Consider the following 16,919-nt stretch of genomic DNA (forward strand, 5'->3'; position numbering starts at 1 on the left):
GTAATATATGGTGATTAACATAATAAAAAATTTAAAAATAAAGAATGTGGTGCTTTATTTTATTTTTTTAAGATTTTCTTTATTTATTCATGAGAGACAGAGGGTGGGTGGGGAGGGGCAGAGGGAGAAGCAGGCTCCCCTCAGAGCAGGGAGCCCAATACGGGGCTCGATCCCAGGACCCCGGGTTCATGACCTGAGCCAAAGGCAGACGGCTCAACAACTGAGCCACCCAGGCGCCCAAACGTGGTGCTTTAAATGGACTCAGCTCCTGCTGAAGATCGGTCCTTCTATTTCTATTTTGTGAGCACGTTTACAATTTATTTTCTTAATGTATTTGTCAGGTTGACAGACTTACTGCATTCTGTGCAAGAGCCCTCAGCCAAAACAGTACATCCAAACACACACAGAACAGAGTCTGAAAACAAGAGGCAAAGGAACCCATGGAGAGGATTAATGATGCAGAACCGCATAGCATTCATGCCTCTTCTTTTTTTTTTTTTCTTTTTTGCCTCCCTTCATCTTCCCAGAATCAAGGGATTTCACAAGGACCTCCCTTTACTGTAAAACTGCTGCCGCAGACAACAATGAATATGTTACTTATTAAAAGAACAGCGATAACTTTATACTAGACAACTTAAAGTGTCCCCAGAATTTTTTTTCTAAAGAACAAGAAATAGCTGATTATTAGAAAACACCATGGAAAAGGCTATGCCTATTTTTGAAGGTTATAAACCAGAGTTCATGACTGGAACAAATTTAGAAAAAAAAGCATTTAGAAAAAAAAATTCTCAGACTTCTTATCTTACCTAATAAAGGTTAGTGACATTTGCAAAGAAAAAAAAAAAAGACAAAGGCATTGATCTGTCTGCTTCTTCACTGATGATGTAAATGGCCATATCAAAAGGAGCCAAGAAATACATAGAAAACCGCCACAAACACCCTGAAGTGTGTTTGGGTTGATTTAATATAAAGATGCTCCCTCTTTATAACACTGTAATTCAATCCTTACAACTCTAATTCTCAACACTTAGCCCAGATTTTCTGGTTTTCCCTCCTTAACCTAGACCAGGGTTTCTGAACAATGGTTCTATTGGCATTTTGGATCTGATAATTCTTCGTTGGGGGGGCGGTCTGCCTGTGAACTAACTGTAGGTGCTCCTAATAGCACCTTTGGCCTCTACCCACTAGATGGTAGTAGTAGCTGCCACAACCCCAGGGTGACTACCAAAAATGACCCGATGCTGCCAAATGTCCCCTAGGGGCAAAATCGTCCCAAGCTGAGAACCACTGGCCTGGACCCAGATACTCATTTTCCTTCAAAACAGGAAGATCGGAGTAAGTAGTTAACTTTCATGGCTTGAAATTAAAAGACAAATCACTGTGGATCTGGAAATAGCCAAGATTTGACTGGTTTCCTCTGCAGGTAGTTAAGCATATGGAATAAATTCTAACCCACGATTTTAGGCTTCTTTTATAGGACTTTGACCTGCTTTCTTCCTTTTTTTGCAAAGGGCAAGAAACATAAACGGGGAGTTGAACTGGTTTTAATGGGATGTTTCTGATATGTAAGTATACTGAGGCACAGGGAGGGTCCAGCCATAAGACTTTTTAATGTTCTGTTAAAGGAAAATGGGCATGTCCCAAGTGACCAGCAACCAAATCTCACTCATATCTGGCATTACACTGAGAATTAAGTTCCTCCAAGTATTCAAATATTGCAGTGGGGGAACATATATTTTCATTTCTGTATTTATACTTGCATATATTTTATTTCCATGTGTGAATTTGTTCAGATCAGTATATGTATGAACAGATGTATCTGGGCATGCAACTGTGTGTATATATCTCTGGGTGCTTTATATTATTTATCGAGTGGGTTTACATTTATGTATATGTCAAAAGACACAACTGTATATCTAAAAAAAAGAACTTTTAAGATCTGCCTTCACTCCTGACACGAAAATAAATCCAGAAGGATCAAAGGTTTAAATGAAATTAAAAGTACAAGATGAAAACACTGCAGAATACTTTTATAATCTTGGAATGAGGAAAAGCTAACCTAGTCAAAAAACTTAATGATCATAAGAAAAGACTAAAAATTTGACTGTACCAAAATTCAACTTAACTGTACACACACACACACACACACACAAAAAAAAAAAAAAAAAACATAAAGAGAATCAAAAATACAAACGGGAAAATATTTAAAACTCATAGGAGAAAGGGCCAGATGCCCTCATATGTAAAGAGTATCTATAAATCAATAAGATAAATATGCAAAGGCAATACAGATAGTTCGTATATAATGAAAGATAAATTTATGGGATTTTTCTCGAGAATAGCTTTAGTAGTTAAGAGCACAGGCTCTGGAGCCAGACTGGGGACCAGTGACTCTGGAGCGTCCTGGGATTCTCCTGCACACTTCTGAAACCCATTCACCCAGAGAAGATGACTCAGGCGTACCTGTGGACAGCCCCACTCCTCAGAGTTACTTTTTCTGTGACCATTTGTAGCACATGATCCCACTGATTCAAGGTTTTTCTGGGGATGAGGAGGCGAGAAACCGGACTTACGAGGTCTCCATTTGCAATCAAGCTGGAAAAAAAAAAAAGCAAAACCAGCCAGCCACGCCATTTGAAACAGTTATACTTTTAAAGCTACAAAACAAATTCCAAACCACAAGGAAAGCAACCTTCCAACCTCAAGGTAAAAGTCTTCAACTTACAAGATGGTGCAGGGCTCCTGAAGGGGTTTTCTAAAGCGAGCAGACACGTTGATTCTGCTGTGCATTACCGGCTTCACCTTTAAAAAAGCAAAGAAATGCACATAACTGAATGTCTGTTAGGTTTTCTTGTCTTTTTTCTAGGAGTTAAAACCACAGGTTTTCAGAAACGGGCTGAGACCTGTTGTGCCTTTGTTAAAAACTGGCGCTTTTTTCCCCAATTACATAAACACTCCAGGCTCACTTTCTAGCACTATCGTATGCCCTTAACAAAGCTCTCAAGAAAAATTTCCCTTAAACCCTGGCTTACTCCTTGTAATCTGTGCCCACAATTGGGCCTATCCTGAGAATTTTAAGGCAACATTTTAAACACTGCTTTCTGCAACACAGAAACAAAGTAATCTTATAAAATCTGGAACTCTGAAGGGCTCCCCCTCCAGCCAGGCATACTCCTCTCTGGGGCTGAATCTAGCCCTCTCTCCCCACCCCACCCCCGCACACGACCCCATACAGCCCCACCCCCCAAGCCCCGTGACCCCACCCCATTTCCCCCACGGATTCCACTTCTCCCCTCTCCATCAGCCCACTTTCTCTAGCCTTTGCTTCCAGGCCACACACCGCAAGAAGCACAAGGCCCCCCAGGGCCCCCTCCGCCTGAGGCCAGGTTTGGGCTTCCAGCAGCCCTCTCCTCCCTAGTCAACTACATAGGGTTTTTTCCTGAATCCCTACCCCTCATGCTGAACTCTAAAATTCCACTGCAGACACACTCACTCTCAGCAGATCATTTCCTTCTGAACTTAAGGAAATTCGGGCCAACAGGCATGAAGCCCCTGGAGCTCCCTTCCCTCCACAACCCACCTCATCTTCCTCTTCACCCTTTGTCTCTGCTCTGCCAGTCTCCGGTGGAACCTTAGCCCTTTTTAAAGCTAACCGCCACCTTGGTTTTGTCTCCAGCTACCTCTGCTGGATCCATTAATCATCTGCTGCCAGTGTCCTTCCTGCTGGTTTTTCCCAGAGCACTTACCATCATCTGACACATGACATATTTTATTTATCTGATTTTCAATTGCTTGTCCCTACTATGTCCCTTTGGTGTTACCATCAATATTCCCTAGTAAGGTACTGAGCACATACTTCATACTCTAGTAATTTCGTTCTAATGTCTTGCCTCTTGACCTTGATTATTTAAGACCTTCCTTGTTGGATTCTTGAATTAAAGGTGAAGGTGAACATGTCATATAAACAAATAACTTCAAAATTCTTGTTGAATTGGCTAAAATGTGCTATTTTTATTTAGAGTATACATATCTATAAACATAACACACAGAAATTCATAAATAACACGCCTTAAAAAATAATCATATAATTCTGAGTATATAAGTTGTTACTGGAATTAAATCAAACCACTTGTTTTGAATAGTAATTATTTTCCTCATTCACCATGGCAAAAATTTTCCCCAAATGTTCATGATTAACCAGGTGAACTGAAGATTAACCTTAAATATATATTTCTTTGAGTCATTATAATTAAATTAACAAGGCTGTTTTCGGATATACTAATAATAGAATCTGAAAAAAATAATCCAATATATCTGAATCGGAAAAAAAAGTAAGACCATTGTACACAATTGAAACTTTTCGGAAAAAGTACTATTTTTAATTTACAGTGCATTTAATTGGCATTTCAAATAATAACTTCAATTGCACACACAAAAATAAGCCAAATCAACTGCACACAAGGGAAATTTTTCCAGAACCCTTTTCAGGCATGAGGGATTGGTCATGTGGTGCTAATGTAGAGAATTATGGCTTTTGATAATGGAAAACATAATAATCAATTAAAATATGTCTCTAAAATTTATAAATTTTCTTATTGGCCCATACAATCTCCTTTGCCTTTTTTTAAAAAAATAAATAATATTACCTTTTATTTAAAAATAAATAATATTGCCTTTATTTAAAAATAAATAATATTTGAAATATGAGTATAATGTTAAGTATCAACAACACACCTAGTTAGGGAGGGATGGACACCCAGGGATGGGACGTGAGGTACTCCCACTAAGACCCTGGGTACCAGGAATGGCTTTCACTGGTGACTGATCAATGGCTGGCCAATGTTAGTTGTGGAATCTAGGACTATGGGACCAAATCAAGTGAAAAAGTATTAATTCAAAATGCAAACTTTCATTTTGGACCCAGCACACTAATAATCCTCCTGATTGGTTTGGTCAGTTGGGAACCACCACGAAATAAAGGGAAGACATGCTTACAGCTGATCTCTTGCCTAGATTCTTCACTGGGTTCAACACTTGTCTCGGAAAACCCAGTTTATCTGGATACCCGAGAAGTAGGTAAGCCTAATTAATCAGAGAGAAGAGTCATTCCCTGAGTGGAAATTAGACAGGTGAGCAGGTGGGTAGGTAGGTAGGTAGAGAGAGAACTGAATAAATATTTGGCTCACATTTTTCTTGAAACTAGTTCTAAAGCCAAAGATGGCAAAGTGGCATAATCATGTTTACTCTGTTAGAATGAGGTGAGTCAGGACTCTAGGGCTGGTCTTCAGATGCAAATCACAGGTGCTTTCCAAAATACCCCTGTGTCTCTCCTATCTTCTTTAGATTGTGTTTATGTCACAGATGGCCATAATAAACACTTTTCAAAGCCCATAATGCTTCATGTGAACCTAGTAAGTCTATACGTGATTTAACTCAAGTTCACCAATTCCACATGACATTTACTAGGACAATAACCACAGCTGGGTCAAATTCAAGTTAAAACCTACATGACTCAAAAAATATGAATCTGTTTGTTATAAAAATGAGCTCAGTGAAAGCAAAATTGTTGCTTTGAAAATACATCTTTGAAATAATAATGCCAAAGTCTACAAATGGAGTAACAGACTACAGGTCTACAATTCTGAGCTCCAGGACTGACCGCCAACACTTTCGAGGAGAACCAATTCAAGGCCTCACACCCCATTTTCTTAATCTGCAAAAATAGGGATAATCCTGCTAAACTAGCCCAAAGGGAGGCTCCATGAACTAATGAACCAAGAGGCAATGCCACTCCCTGGGGCTGTTAGGCTGAATGCTTCAGGGAATCCACCCGCCTCAAATCTCAGCGCTCATCACCTCTTGAAACCTCTCAAAATCTAGGCCAAGAAAATCAAACTCAGTCTGAGGACCTGAGAAAACGATGCTGTTAAATGAGCACCATCCCAAAAATCTAGTGACCGCTGACCTCTTGTAAACACTCATTATACAATTTTAAAAGTCAGTATTAAATCACCTTTTTAAAAAAATACATCAAGTTTTTGTGACTGCCCATAATAAAGATAAACCTAGGCATTTAGGGGGAAAAATGTAATGAAGTTATTTATCTGCCAAATATATGCCAACCTACACAAAGAGATTTCAACTCTATTTTCCTTATTGTATAGATTTAAGAAACAGTAGATTCTCCAAATGGTAATCTTTGGGGAAACTTTGTTGTTACTACTTTTCAAAGACAGCACATAGCATCAAAGAGGAAAACAAAGTCCTTTACAAAATATTTCATCAGTTTTCACCACTTTCTGAAAATTGAGAAGAAAAGGGCCAAACATGTATAGAAGACACCAGAGTTGAAAATAACTTGCCTAGGAGTCAATATAGCAGACACGTCCAAACTAGAAATTGTTCCAAAGTTTTTAAAGTAATTACCCTTTTTTTTTCAATATCACTATTTTTTTAAAGATTTGTTTGTTTTAGAGAGAAAGAGAGTGAGCAAGCATGGGGAGAGGGAGAGAGAGAGAATCCTGAAACAGATGCCCTGCCTCAGCACAGAGCTCACAGCGGGGCTCGATCTCAGGACCCTGAGATCATGACCTGAGCTGAAATCAAGAGTCAAGAGTTGGATGCTTAACCGACTGAGCCACCCAGGTGCCTGTACTAATTTTTAAACACAAGAAAGACTGGTCAAGATGCGTGATGGATGGTGATGGTACAGTGTCCTGTGGTGATGGTTTACATGATAATTAACAATTGGAAAATGCCTCTGTCAGAGGGTATTTCACGCTAAGCTTCACGGAATGAAACAATTTATCATGAAGATTCTCCAGGTGCATGGACTGAAAGAGAAATGTGACAAGGGAAGGCTGTGTAACAAGAGGTGGGGACAATAACCAAACTGCTCAAAAGAATAGCTCACTCACCCTCTCCTTGGATTTCTATCAATGGTATTACATTGCATCTCAATTAGTATGAGTTGACACATTCTAACCTGCAGAGTAACAGAGACCTTCTGAGACACAAAAATTACACCATTTTCCTACCACTATTTTTCCCTTTTTCATATCTGAGGAAATACATTCTAATAACTGGTATGTAATTTGATGAATAAAATGCATCTGCTCTGCCTCTATCAGATAGCTTTTTCATTTTAAAGGGGTTTTTTTTTTCAATATTCAAGTAAACTAAAGAACAGTTCCACTTCGGGTTAGGACGTAGAAGGTTGGAGGGGACTATTGTTCCCAACATGACAACAAAAACTGAAAGATAAGCTAAATAGCATGATTTTTTATATGTTAACTTCCCAGGTCATGTATGTGTGCAACAGTGCACAAGGGTTCCTATTTCCCCACATCCTCACCAATACTTGTTATTTCTTATCTTTTTGATAACTGCCTTTCTAACATGTTTGAACCTGTGAACTGGTATCTCATTGTGATTTTGATTTGCATTTCCCTGATGATTAATGATGTCTTGTAAGTATCTTTTAACGTACCCACTGGCCATCTGTAGGTCTTCCTTGGAAAAATGTCTACTCAGATCTTCTGCCCATTTTTTAATTGGATTGTCGGGGGGGGTTGTCATTGAGTTGTATGAGTTCTTAATGTTTTGATATTAGCCCCTTAGCAGATCTATGATTTGCAAATATGTTCTACCATTCAGTGTCAGATTCAAAATATCATAGCCAAGACCCATGTCAAGGAGTTTATTGCCTATGTTTTCTTCTAGGAGTTTTATGGTTTCAGGTCTTAAACATTCAAATCTTTAATCCATTTTGAGTTAATTTTTGTATATGGTGAGAGGTAGTGGTCGAGTTTCATTCTTTTGCATATGGCTGTCTGTCTGGTTTTCCCAACACTACTGAACAGACTGTCTTTCCCCCACTGTATATGCTTTCCTTCTGGTCATAAATTAATTCACCATATATGTATGGGTTTATTTCTGGGCTCTCTGTTCTGTTCTGTTTCTATGCTAATACCATACTGTTTAAATTACTGTAGCCCTGCAGTATAGTTTGTAATTGGGGAGCATGGTGACTCCAGCTTTGTTCTTCTTTCTCAAGACTGCTTTAGCTATTGGAGGATTTTTGTGGTTCCATACCAATTTTAGGATGATTTTTTTCTATTTCTTTGAAAAAAACGTCTTTAGAATTTTGATGGGGATTGCACTGAATCTGTAGATTGCTCTGGGTAGTAAGGACATTTTAACAGTATTTATTGTTCCAATCCATGAGCATGGTAAATCTTTCCACTCATTTATGTCTTCAATTTCTTTAATTAATGTCTTGTAGTTTTCAATATACAGTCTTTCACCTCCTTGGTTATTTATTCCTAGGTATTTTATTCTCTTTAATTCAATTGTAAATAGTACTGTTTTCTTTCTTTTCTTTCTTTCTTTCTTTCTTTCTTTCTTTCTTTCTTTCTTTCTTGACAAACAGCATGTACATGTATGCACATGCTGCAGGGGAGGGGCAGAGGGAGGGGAGAACCTTAAGCAGGCCCCACCTCAACATGGAGCCCACCATAGGGCTCAATCTCACCACCCTGGGATCACAACCTAAACCAAAATCAAAACTCAGACTCAACCAACTGAGCCACCCAGGCACCCCTCTTTATTTTTCTTTCTGACAGTTTGTTATTAGTGTGTAGAAATGCAACTTTTTTTGTATTAAGTACATATCCTGTAATTTTACTGAATTCACTTTACTGAATTCACTTACCAGTTCCAACAGGTTTTTTTTTTGGTGGAATCTAGGGTTTTCTATATATAATATCATGTCATCTGCAAGTAATGACAGTTCTACTTATTTCTTTCCAATTTTCATGCCTTTTATTTTTTTTTTCCGTTGCCTAATTGCCTAGGCTAGGACTCCCAATATGATGTTAAATAAAAATAATGAGAGTGGGCATCCCTGTCTTGTTCCTGACCTTAAAGGAAGTTTTTAGTTTTTCACCATTGAGTATTTTAGCTATGGGCTCATCATATATGGCCTTTATTCTATTCCCCCTATCCTGCTTTGTTGAGAGTTTTTATCATAAATGGATATTGAATTGTGACAAATGCTTTTTCTGCATCTATTGAGATGACCATATGATTTTCATCCTTCATTTGACTTCATTTATCCACATTTTGTTAATGTGCTGTTGTACCATACTGACTCCTTTAAGGATGTTGAACCATCCTTTCATCCTTGGAATACATCCCACTTGATTGTGGTAGATGAACCTTTTAAGGTATTGTTGGCTTTGGTTGGCTAATATTTTGTTGAGGATTTTTATATCTGTGTTCATCAAGGACACAGGCCTGTAATTTGCTTGCAACATTCCTTGCCTGGTTTTGGTATCAGGCCCAAGGTATCAGGATAATGCTGGCCTTATAAAATGAGTTTGGAAGGCTTCCCTCCCCTTCTGTTTTTTGGAAGACTTTGAGAAGGATTCATATTAATTCTTCTTTGAATGTTTAGTAAAAATTCACTAGTGAAGCCATCTGGTCCTGGACTTTCATTTCTTGGTAGGTTTTTGATTACTGATTCAATCTCCTTCCTAGTAATCCATGTTTGGATTTCATCACAATTCAGTCTTGATAGGTTGTATGTTTCCAGTAATTTATCCATTTCTTTTAGGTTGTCCAGCTTGGGGCGTATGATTTTTCAGAGTAGTCTCTTCGGATCCTTTGTATTTCTGTGGTATCAGTTGTGAAATCTCATCTTTCATTTCTGATTTTATTTATTTAAGTCCTTTTTTTCTTGGTGAGTCTAGCTAAAGGCTTGTCAATTTTATTTATCTTTTCAAAGAACCAGCCTTAGTTCCACTCACCTTCTTTATTGTCTTTTTAATCTCTATTTCATTTATTTCTTCTCTAAACTCTGTTATCTCTTTCCTTCTACAGATGTGGGGCTTCATTTGTTCTTTTTTTCCTAGTTTCTGAATGTGTAATGTTAGGTTGTTTATTTGAGACTTTTGTTTCTTGAGGTAGGCATTTATCACTATGAACTTCCCTCTTAGAACTGCTTTTGCTACATCCCATAAAGTTTGCTATGTTATGTTTATATTTTTGTTTGTCTCAGGTATTTTTTTATTTCCCTTTTGATCTCTTCTTTGCTTCACTGGTTATTCAGTAGCATGTTGTTTAGTCTCCACATACTTGTGAATTTTTCACTTTTCTTCATGTAATTAATTTCTAGTTTCATACCACTGTGGTCAAAAGGACACTTTACATGATTCCAGTCCTCTTAAGTTTATTGAGACTTTTGTGGCCTAACGTAGAATTATGATCTATCCTGGAAAATGTTGAACTCTTTATCAGGTAAATGACTTATCTCTACTTTGCTAAGGTCTTTTTTCTGAGGTTTTATCCTGTTCTTTCATTTGGAATGGATTCCTGCGTTTCTTCATTTTGCTTGACTCTCTGTGTTGGTTTCCATACAGTATATGAAACAACCAACTCTCCCAGTCCTGAGGACGTGGCTTTGTGTAGCAGGTAAGCCCTGTTCAACCCTGCCCCAGCCCTTTGTCATCTCCCAACCTTTGAGCTTGCCTAAGCAGCCTATTATATTTTTAAGAGCTCCCAGTAGCTGAAGATGTGCCAAGACCCGTCAGTGTCCCTAAGGGGAAGCTCTCAGCACCTAGATTCAGGCTCTTTAGAATCCAGATCCCCAGGCAGCAGCTTTTAAAAGCATGTAAATATATACAGTCCTGTATATAGCCTTGGGGACTGCAAACATAAGCCCCACTAGCCCGGAGATCTGGCAGGGTCTCATGGGCAGTAGTCACAAAAAAGTAGGGTTCTAGACATAAAAACCAGGGTACTAGCTCTAAGTAAAGCTCCCATCTAGGAGACACTGGTGCTCTGGAGCATGGCAGAGGAAGAACATAAAGATAGCAACCATCTTCCACCATCTCTGGAGAAGATCCCAGTTAGTCCCGCAGCACGTCTAATTTAGAAAAACCTGCCCCTCAGGCCACCATCATGATTAGCTCATGAGTCTCTTTCACAGAAAGACCGAGCTCCTGGGTCTGCTGCCTCTTGCTTGGTCCTGGGGGCGTGGCAGCTCTATGAGAACTCTTTCTCCACTGGTTCCAGTCGTGTAGGAACCACGAGCGTAAGCCCCACCAGCTGCTGGCAGTGTTCGCTGTCAGTAACTGCAAGAATTGGGGTGTGAGATAGGGATTTAAGCTCCTTTCTGGTTGACACCAATTCTTACAGTCCCACAGGACCAGGAACACAAGGTCCCTTGGCCTCCAGAGCCAGGCGGTCAAGAAGAGTCCCCTACGAGGGAGCCACAAAGACTGAGGGACCAAACTCAAGTAAAAGCTCCCTTCCAGGAGATACTGGTACCCTCGAGTGAAGAGAGAGTGCAAAGATGGCGCCCATGCATGTTGGTCCCTGGAGAGTTTTCCGGCAGGTTCCTAGATGTAAGTGTTAAATTAGACGTCTGCCTTTTGGGCCGATGCTCCAGTAAAAGGAAGTGAGCCTCCCTCACTTTAAGTGTGGGCATAGTCAGCTGCCTCTGAGGTGGGCCCCTGAGCAGGTGAGTTCAACCACACAAGCCACTCAAGAGATGTTCTCCAGATCACTACAACCTTGTGGGTCTTGGGACACAAGCCCCATTGGTTTTCAAAGTTAGATATTTGGCAGGGTGGGGGGTACTCAACTCTCAGGTGCAGGTTCTAAAAGCTAAGGTGCCCAGTGTGGGGTGTGAACCCTTCACTCCTCGGGACGGAGTTCCAGGTTTTGAGTTTTCTCCCATTTGTGGGTTTGTCCTGCCGGGGATGGGGCTTATGGTAAGTTTGTGTCCCAGCCTCTCCTACCTGCTTTGATGTAGTTTTCTTGTTTGCCTTCTGCGTAATTGTCACTCAGCCAGCCTTTAGAGTTTGTTAAGAAATTTGTTCCACATGTAGCTGTAGACTCAGTGTGTCCATGGGACGAGATGAGTTCAGGATCTTCCTATGTCGTCATCTTAAACTGGAACCCATAATTTTTTTAAATGCATCAAAGAACTTAGGATGCAAAGAAGTCTAAATGATTTGGGGCGCCTGGGTGGCTCAGTCGGTTAAGCATCTGCCTTTGGCTCAGGTCATGATCCCGGGGTCCTGGGATCCAGCCCCGCATCGGGCTCCCTGCTCAGCGGGAAGCCTGCTTCTCCCTCTCCCTCTGCCCTTCCCCCTTGCTTGTGCTCTCTACCCCTCTCTCTCTCTCAAATAAATAAAAATCTTTTTTAAAAAAAGAAGTCTAAATGAACTAAATTCCAGAGAGGGATGAGCCCTTTCTAAGCGCGAAGAAACCTATAGCTGCTTTCACCCTCGGGGGCACAGCCAGCCAGCCAGCGTGAGGGTGGACATGACAGAGGAGACCCAGATGTAGGGCAAGTCTATTTCACCCACTCATTCTTCCCCACAGGACCTTCTTTAAGTGCACAGAAGTGTAACAAAAGCTAAGAGCCAGGTAAAAGAGCAGAGAAAGTGATCCCATGGTGTGGAAAGCTGGAGGTGGGGCTGGAACACACAGAGAGAGCTCCAGTGATGTCTAGCTCTGGGCAATTTTCAACCTGCTGCTTTTGCACTGGGTCCTAGGGCAAGCATGTCTGTGCGCAAGCCCTTTGAGAGCAGAGTCTCAGTTTCCTACAGCCGTTTGGGTCTCTTGGACATAAGCCCTGTCAGTTTTCAAAGCCAGACATATGGAGGGGTTGTCTTGCCAGGGCATGGTCCCAAGCGCTGGGGGTGCCTGACGTGGGGCTCAAACCCCTTGCTCCTCAGGGATGTGCTGCATTTTTGCAAGATCCCTACATCTTGTGGGTAGCTGCGCTGGGAGTGGGGTTTTGGTCAAGACTTGTCTCTCCTCTCCTAGAATTCTCAATGTGGTCTTTTCATCCTTTGTTTTGGAGTAGATACTCAGGTAATTCTCAGGTCTCTTTCAGAGAGAATTGTTCTATAAGTAGCTGTAGATTTGGTGTGTCTGCGGGAGGCGGTGAGTTCAAGGTCTTCCTAAAGCTGCCATCTTGAATCTTCTCCAGATTTTTGTGATCAATGCAAAATCACAAGAGATACATAATGCCCATGTGCTCTATTCATTTTCGTCACAGATTTCTATTAAAGGGTTGTTTTTAAAACAAATACACATTTTAACCTTGGGTATTTCTTACAAAACATATCCTATACAATATCTGACATACTAAAATATCTCTTTCTAGTGCTGGGCTCTTTGGGACTTAGGGAAACTAAGGTCCAGAAATGCTGTAAATCTGGAATAGACATTTGAGGTACATGATCCTCTATGATAGTGAAGAAAAGCAAACATGGAATGTGTAGCTGGAAATTCCATCCCAGTTCAGCAATGTGTTGTCTAACTCCATCCTTCTGTGACCATTGTCAGTTTCCTACACTAACAAATATTCCTGCCCATGCCTAAATGTTGGTTCTTCCCCCAGGATTCCATCCCAGCCTTCTTCTCTTTATGACTCAAACACTCTCCCTGGTCACATTTATCCAACTTGATGTTATTTATTATCAACATCACTTTGTTGATGATGATCCAATCTCTATATTTAGTCCAGATCTTTCTCCTGATACAAAGCCAATTTTTTTTTTTTAGTGTATATCATGCCTAGAACTGCATCAAACACTTTCCATATGTTGCCTTAACTTTTTACATCATCTTCGTAAGACAGTTACTTTCAAATAAGTTTACAATTGTAAAACACATCAGAATTTATAAAGTGTTTTCATTGGGGCATCTGGGTGGCTCATTCGGTTAGGCGTCCGACTCTTGATTTCAACTCAGGTCATGACCTCAGGGTCCTGGGACTGAGTCCCACATCAGGCTCTGCGCTCAGTGGGGAGTCTGCTTGAGGATTCTCTCTGTTCCCTCTCCCTCTGCCCTTCCCCCCACTCATGCGCACTCTCTCTCTCTCACAAATAAATAAATCTTTAAAAAAGATAAAATGCTTTCATTTACAGTGACATTTGTTCCTCAGCATAACATTATGAGGTTAGTATCATTCTAATTGTATAAATGGGAAAAGAGGAGCCTTTCCATCTGTCAAGGTCACATGGTAAGCAAAGCAGCAGACCCAAGAATCCACTACTTCTGATTCCCAGCCCAAGCAGGATTCAGTCCCACTGCTAATGATGCCTAAGACAGAAATGGGCCACCAGCAGGAGTAGCAGACTCATATTCACACGTATTGAAATAAGCTCTTTCTTGAATTATCTATAACTGAATATATGCAAATATTTATATATACATAAATATATATCCAGGTATACCTAGAATACCCTTATTCAGTGGTCCCCATATTTTCTCAAGACCACTCAAGTTTCTCTCTCTTTGGCTGCTACCTATCAAATAGCCCTTATATGATTATATCAGTATAATTTATGGAACGTCAATGTGAATGAACACTGAAATCCTTTAACCCCCAGAACTTCTAGAAATTCCAGGAAGGCATGGTGGCAAAATCAGCCCAGCCACTGAGATACTTTGGAGAGAATATATTCATTGTTATATAATAATAAAAAATTCCAACCACTCTTAACTTCAGTGAGGACCTAGTTATAGAAGATGTCTCTAATTATAAAGAACAGGCTGTTTAGAACATTCCCAGAAGGGTCCAATTAGTTTCCATGAGCTGATGAAACCACTCATCTCTACCCGGGTCCCCTGTAGGCCCCCATGTTGTTGTACCCAGTCTAGTGGCTGATTCCCAGAGGAAGGAGCTGGATTCATCTGTCAAGTGTGGATTAGTATCTCTTATTCGGGGGTGATTTTTCTGCCAATACAAGATATTTTGGCATCAGTTGGTAGACTTTTCTTTTGAACTATTCTCTAAATGAATGCCTCTCTTCCTTGAAGCAGGAAAACAATTCAAAACAAAGTCACAAATAAATGACATGGCCATTCAAAACCATGGCAAGGTGAAAGACTTCCTTTTAGCTTAAAAGTGACCCAAGAGTGACATGTTATTATGAATTGGTCCAAACCCATAGGATGTACACCAAGAGTGAGCCCTAATGTAAATATGGACTCTGGGCATTATGATGTGTCTATGTACCACTCTAGCATGTGACATTGATAATGGGGAAGGTGTGCGTGTGTGTTGACATGGGACATCTCTGTATCTTCCCCTCAATTTTGCTGTGAACATGAAAATGCTCTAAAAAAAATAACAGCTAATAAAAAAAAACTTAAAAAGTGAACCAAAAGATATCAATTATAAGTAACACATTCCTTGGAAAATTCTTCAGTATAACTATATTTTTATCTTTATTTTTTTTAAGATTTTATTTATTTATTAGAGAGAGAGAATGAGAGAGAGAGAGAGCATGAGAGGGGGAGGGTCAGAGGGAGAAGCAGACTCCCTGCTCAGCGAGGAGCCTGATGCGGGACTCGATCCCGGGACTCCAGGATCATGACCTGAGCCAAAGGCAGTCGCTAAACCAACTGAGCCACCCACGCGCCCCTGTATAACTATATTTTTAAATAAAGTGTCCAGATCGCTAAATCTTCTTGCCTTAAAAAGCAGAATGCCATCAATTGTTACCAAATTTTGAACCATCAAGTCAGCTTCCCAGCATACCACAAATTTTTAAACCATTGGCATTCTCATTTATTTTCTCTTTATTGCATTTAGTAGAATATTTTTAAAAATCAGATAATGCTATGGGACACCTGGGTGGCTCAGTCAGTTATGCATCTGCCTTCAGCTCAGGTCATGATCTCAGGGTCCTGGAATCAAGCCCCCTTATCGGGCTCCCAGCTCAGCGGGGAGCCTGCTTCTCCCTTGGCCTGCCGCTCCCCCTGCTTGTGCTCTCTCTCTCTCTCTGACAAATAAATAAAATCTTAAAAAAAAAATCAGATAATCATAAACATGCTGAATATGTAATGCTAAACCTCACATTTATTATCTTTATTCTAAAAATATTATTGGCAACAGGCACTTTACCTTATAGGAAAGCTGAACATGACTTGAGTCATTTTTAAGGCACTTATAAGTAAAGTCTGCATGAGCTTCCCTAATGCTGTGCCGAAGAGGATAGTATGACCCTGACGAAGTTAAAAACTAACTGATTAACCAATTAACCCAAGAGAACTCAAGAGAAATTACAGGAAATACCACCAACCAAGCATTTTAAAAAATGAATTTTTTGTCTTTTCTTTGGAATTCCTTCTTCACTCATTATACCATGCTTTACTATTTTGCCACTGTCGTTTTTGTTTTGTTTTCCCAAATGGGATTTTGGTTACCAAGCCACTCTAGGCAATGGAATGTAAAATTTCCACTAGGATGTGGAGCAGTGAGGACGTGTGTCCATAACAATGCAAGATGAAAGTTAGCAATGCTGAGTATGCAGCGCAGTCCGGTGGGCGGGGCGGAGAACAGCTTCACCTGCATTGAAATAAGTCACCGAGTCCCAGGACTCCCGCTGAAGAATGTGCCAAGTGTACATGATCTACATTCAGTCATTCATAAGCACTAAGGACGCTATTAACCCACCAGCAGAGACCAGGGCAAGGACCCCTGGCGTTCTGAGGACTGTGAGGTTTTCACCCACATGTGTTGGTTGTGCTCCGCGCTGACAAGGTAGTACTGAGGAAGGCAGATGGGGGGTCTCCACCCTCAGGGAACTACCTGCGGGGTGGGATGTGGGCGTGAACAAGGCTGCACAACATTACTGAGAAGCACTAGGCTGGGAGGCAGCTTCAAGCCGTTGGGCGTTCGCCTCCTCCCTGAGTCACTGAGGCCAGTCTCCTCACCAACCTGGGCAGCCACATCCACTCAGCAGTAGGATGAGGAGACCGCATTCTGGTCATCTCCCGGCTCCCTTCAAATTCCCCAAATATTAAAGTGTGATCAAAATGCAACCTGTCTCGAACGAAAAGTAAAGCTTCTGAAATTAAACAATTAAAAATATCATTTGCTAACGCTG

At 40.6% G+C, this 16,919-nt stretch overlaps 1 protein-coding gene across 5 annotated transcripts in view; it reads right to left on the reverse strand.

The window, feature by feature from the left end:
• DCDC2 (doublecortin domain containing 2) overlaps window positions 1-16,919 on the reverse strand; it is a 153,863-nt gene that overhangs the window by 107,063 nt on the left and 29,881 nt on the right. For all 5 annotated transcript variants that reach the window (XM_027603635.2, XM_027603633.2, XM_027603634.2 and 2 more), the window contains 2 exons: window positions 2,726-2,802; window positions 2,464-2,595 (listed from right to left, as the gene is read on the reverse strand). In XM_027603635.2, the coding sequence (XP_027459436.1) occupies window positions 2,464-2,595; window positions 2,726-2,802 (209 nt within the window). The remainder of the gene's footprint in view (window positions 1-2,463; window positions 2,596-2,725; window positions 2,803-16,919) is intronic.

Source organism: Zalophus californianus, chromosome 7 (assembly GCF_009762305.2).
Source record: "Zalophus californianus isolate mZalCal1 chromosome 7, mZalCal1.pri.v2, whole genome shotgun sequence".
Lineage (NCBI taxonomy): Eukaryota > Metazoa > Chordata > Mammalia > Carnivora > Otariidae > Zalophus > Zalophus californianus.